At 37.4% G+C, this 4,504-nt stretch overlaps 1 protein-coding gene across 1 annotated transcript; it reads right to left on the minus strand.

The window, feature by feature from the left end:
- Window positions 1-2,353: 2,353 nt before the first annotated feature.
- LOC109170850 (protein FAR1-RELATED SEQUENCE 1-like) lies at window positions 2,354-4,096 on the minus strand. Its single transcript, XM_019319992.1, has 4 exons — window positions 3,695-4,096; window positions 3,452-3,570; window positions 3,092-3,101; window positions 2,354-2,974 (listed from the first exon to the last, which is right to left on the minus strand). The coding sequence occupies exons 1-4, from the start codon at window positions 4,094-4,096 to the stop codon at window positions 2,354-2,356; spliced, it is 1,152 nt and encodes a 383-aa protein (XP_019175537.1).
- Between the last annotated feature and the right edge of the window lie 408 nt (window positions 4,097-4,504).

Genomic DNA, 4,504 nt, shown 5'->3' on the forward strand with positions numbered 1-4,504 from the left:
TATTGTCTTTGTACGCATATTAACCTTTAATGTCGCTCAAGATAAATGTTAATCGACGCATTTAAAGATGTTGGCATTTACCACGGACTAAAGTTTCTATACATAAACCAACACACGTTCTGTTTCTGTATTACGCATATTAAGGTTTAATGTAGCGCACTTTAAAAGTGTAATCAACGCATATTAAGAATTAACTGCACGCAGGTAAAGTAGTAATAACACGTTTATAACGTGTTTAAGGTGCGCATATTAGTGAATAAATTGACACATTTCGTTTAATAATACCCGATCGAACATTTTCATATCAACAGTCGCATTCTGCTAGACTTAAAGTTGTCACATACGAACAGTCGCATTCATTAAGAATTTGCTATTTAAATCCACCATTATTCTTGACTCAAAACCTATCTCCTTCAAATACATTTTTGCTTTTCTACTCTACCTTGTAAAGAGAGTTTCAATGGCAGCCGAACCCACTCCGAAGTAGTTGGAAACCAACTTCGCGTAGGACTGCGCTGGAATTTCATTAGGGTTCGAGTGCTTCAAGTTGTTCGTTGCCAGAAACAAAAGGTTCTGAAAGAATCCGATCTATAGAGTGTGTACTTCACGATGTAGAGGTATTATTTTTTTTGAGTGTAATATAAATCTTAATATTTTATATTTATAAAATTTACTGTTGATGCATATGTTTTTTTTTTAAATAATTTCAGGGGACTTTTATTCATATGCACATTCCACAATTGTTTGCGCAAAGGCGCAACAGATTTGTGGAAGGAAAAGCTTATCTACTCAGTATATTTGACGTGGTCTATAATACCTACAGAAACAAGACATCTAGTCTCTGGTATATGCTGATGTTCTGTGAGAGAACTGGTGCATTATTACTGAAAGAAGATGCTGAGTTCCCAACATATGCTTATGACCGAGAAGATTATAATTTCGATCAAGAGGTGATCTACTGCATACTTACATTGTTTTTCCCCTTTTTATATATAATTTTATTGATGTATTTACAGTTTAGTAACTTTCACGATTTGATGGATGAACAGGTGCCTGATGCTCCTGTTGGAAACTTGGCTAATGAGGATTTAATCAATGAGGAGGCTGCGTAATAAGGATGAATAACGACGAAAATATCAAGATTTTTATGCGTATTATGTCATTATTTGTTGTTATTTTCGTCATACAATTTATTAATGAATAAAATTTATATGTTATCATTTTATGTCTATTATGTGATCTATTTTTTTTATCATTGAATATTTGCCTTTGTACGCATATTAAGCTTTAATGTCGCGCAAGTTAAATGTTAATCAACGCATGTAAAGACGTTGGCATTTACCACGGACCAAAGTTTCTATACATAAACTAACGCACATTCTGTTTCTGTACTACGCACATTAAGGTTTAATGTAGCGCACTTTAAAAGTGTAATCAACGCATATTAAGAATTAACTGCACGCAGGTAAAGTAGTAATAACACGCACATTAAGCTAGTAGCAGTGATTGTTAAACACAAATCAGTGATAAAAACAAAAACTAGTAATACCTGGACATTAAATTCAAGTATCTCAACTGTAAAAAGCGTTCTGAAATGAGTTAACTAAGTAGTTGTGTTTCATATTTGCTATCCATTTTCATTCTCGACTGTAAAGGCGTTGAAAAAATAGTCTGCTATGCCTTTTTCTTACCCTTTTGCTTGTCCTTATTTTTGAGGTTAAGTGGGCAAGTCCTGGTGTCATGGTGATCTCCTCTAACACCACAAAAATTGCACCTCCTGCCCTCTTCTTTTTCCATTGCCAACTCCTTGCTGCATTTGATACGCTTGCCGCTGCCTTGTTCTTTGCATGTTTCGGTGGAAGTATGTTGATCTCTGAAATTTCTGTTGATCCACAATATGATTCTATAACAGTCCTCCTGCTGTGCTGAGGGGACAATTTCTCCTTTCCTGACAGTAGCAGCTGTTTCTGTTCATTAATCACTTGGGAAAATGCAGTCAATTGCTCTATGTTTGAACCTTCCAGATCCATACAACAGTGTATATCAGACCACACTTTGTTCAGCAACATCTTCTTTTCATCCTTTGGTCCATTCTGATCGTAAATCACACTATCTATTTCAAATGTAGCTTTTAAAGATGCATCCTTAGTCCACCGATTAACCACGTACTTCAGAGGGATCCTTTCAAGGTCTCTAAAGACCACAAATATGTGTCTACACAACTGTCCAACCATCTCAAACATCTTGCAACTGCATTTGGCCTCATGGTCATTTACATTGTGCACCACAGTAAATCTTTTGTTCTTTCCATCCATAATATCATAGTGCAACATTCCACCGTCTTCTCTAACACTCAACACCATACATTTGCAACAGGAGGCACATATTTCTTCCTGAACTTGATAGAAAACAGTAATGGTGTAGACGATTGAAGCGTGCTTTTCAATCCCAGAGGCGTCTTCATATCTGGATTGTAGCCTTCGTTGTCACTGTTGAGCTTTGCATTTGTGTTACGTTGTAATTTAAGAGCACTGTCAAAGTTCATCATGAATTCAACTAGGCTTGATTGGGGACCAGTAAAACGGCTGTACGTGTAGTTCTCACTTTCGGAACGAGAAGTTGTCCTGAGTAGTCCTCCCATAAAGCCATCTCTAAAATACGCTGGGATCCAATGCTTTCTAGCCTCAAACATAGTTTTAAACCAGTTGTGTTCGACTAAGTTGTACTTTTCCATGAGCTCTCTCCACTGCTTCTCAAAATCAGGAGGTTCCAAAGATGACGTCCAAACGATTAAGTTCAGTTTGTTCCTAAATTCCTCATTCTTGTTCAGCGTAGGACCCACCTTTTCCCCAACTTTACACATGATGTGCCACATGCAATAACGATGCCTGGCTTGCTTGAAAACTGTTGGAATCGCCACTTTCATAGCTGGATCTTGATCGGTGACAATTATTCTTGGTTCCATACCCATTGCCTTTTTAAATTTTTCAAATAGCCAAACATAAGACTCAATGTCTTCTTTCAACAGTAGTCCAGCACCGAATGTTATACATTTTTTATGGTTATCAACTCCGGTGAAGGGTGTAAAAACCATATCGTACCTACAAGACAAAAAGCGTCATCACAGTATGCAGGTGTCAAACTACCGCACTTAGAGAATTAGAGTAACGCATATTAAGTATTAAAATAGCACACATATGTAATTGAGGTCTAATTCTGTAAATTCTGCATTAATATGCGAGACAGTAGCGTTTAAAATGCGTGGTATAAACGACAATGTGCACTTATTTATATTTCAACTCTTTTTCAATAAAACAGTGAACGTGTCTAAATCTTAACATGTCTCAACAGATCAGGCAATGCTAAATGTGTATTAATTAATGAAACGTACGCAAGAATGGGAGTAGAATAGTATATACATGTTTGTTGACTATGTGGCATCAAAAGAGACAACATCTCTAAATGCAGCAAAATTCTTTTTGACATTGGATCTGCCCAAAACAGTCTGCTCATCTGCTCATCTTCATCAACCTCGTAGTCAAAAGCAAATGCAGGGCACATCTCTTGTTTCTAATAAGATTATGCACCAGTATTTGTGCATCAGCTCCCAATATGTATGCTCTGAGATCCCTTCTGACATTTTTAAAGTCCACTACAGTTGCTCCAACTTCAGAGTAATCCCCCACAATCTGACTGTATAAACCGTCTGATTTTGATGCTCCAATATTTGCTTTAGCGCAGTTGAGTATAAACTTCTGGTGAACACTGGAGATGTTTCTATTTCCTTTAGAAACTGCCTTGCCAGAACCGAAGACATGCTGTGATTATGTTTTTCAATAAAAGTTGTAACTTGGTACCCAGCTGCTCCAATGTACTTAAACATAATCCTAGCTCTGCAACCAGTTCTGTTTGAAACCCTTCGCCGCTTTGGACGGGAAGGACCTTCCTGCATCTGCACTTGACTGCGAGTGAGAATGTTGAGCTCCTGTATTCTTAAATCCTTCTCTGTTGCAAACGATTTGCTTTTGAGTTTTGGTCCCGTCACGTGCTGTAACGACGGAACTAGACCTCGTGTCAAACCCGACTTTGGCAGCATAATGATTGTAGAATTCAATACCAGCATCCAATGTTTTAAAAATCATGTTTACTGCTGGTCTGATTTCATCTTCACAGTGAGGAGTCCAATATTGTGTCATTCCAGGAGATATGGTCAATGTATGACCATTGCTGCTGCTGCTGGGACTCAAACTGGGGTTGTTGGTAGATTGAAAGTCACTGGGAACTGTAACGTATAAGCATGATGTTATGATTGTGTTGTTGCAAGCCTCTACGTGCGTAAGGTGAACACTTAATATGCGTTAAGTTAAACAGATCTTTGTCAATATGGCAGATTTATAAAATAAAAGAGTATGTGCGGCAATTGAAAAATTAACGTGCTTCAGGGTAATAGTTAACGTGCGCATGTTGAACAGTTAATATGCGTGAGTGTTTGTTAAAATATTAT

Source organism: Ipomoea nil, unplaced genomic scaffold, assembly GCF_001879475.1.
Source record: "Ipomoea nil cultivar Tokyo-kokei standard unplaced genomic scaffold, Asagao_1.1 scaffold3353, whole genome shotgun sequence".
Lineage (NCBI taxonomy): Eukaryota > Viridiplantae > Streptophyta > Magnoliopsida > Solanales > Convolvulaceae > Ipomoea > Ipomoea nil.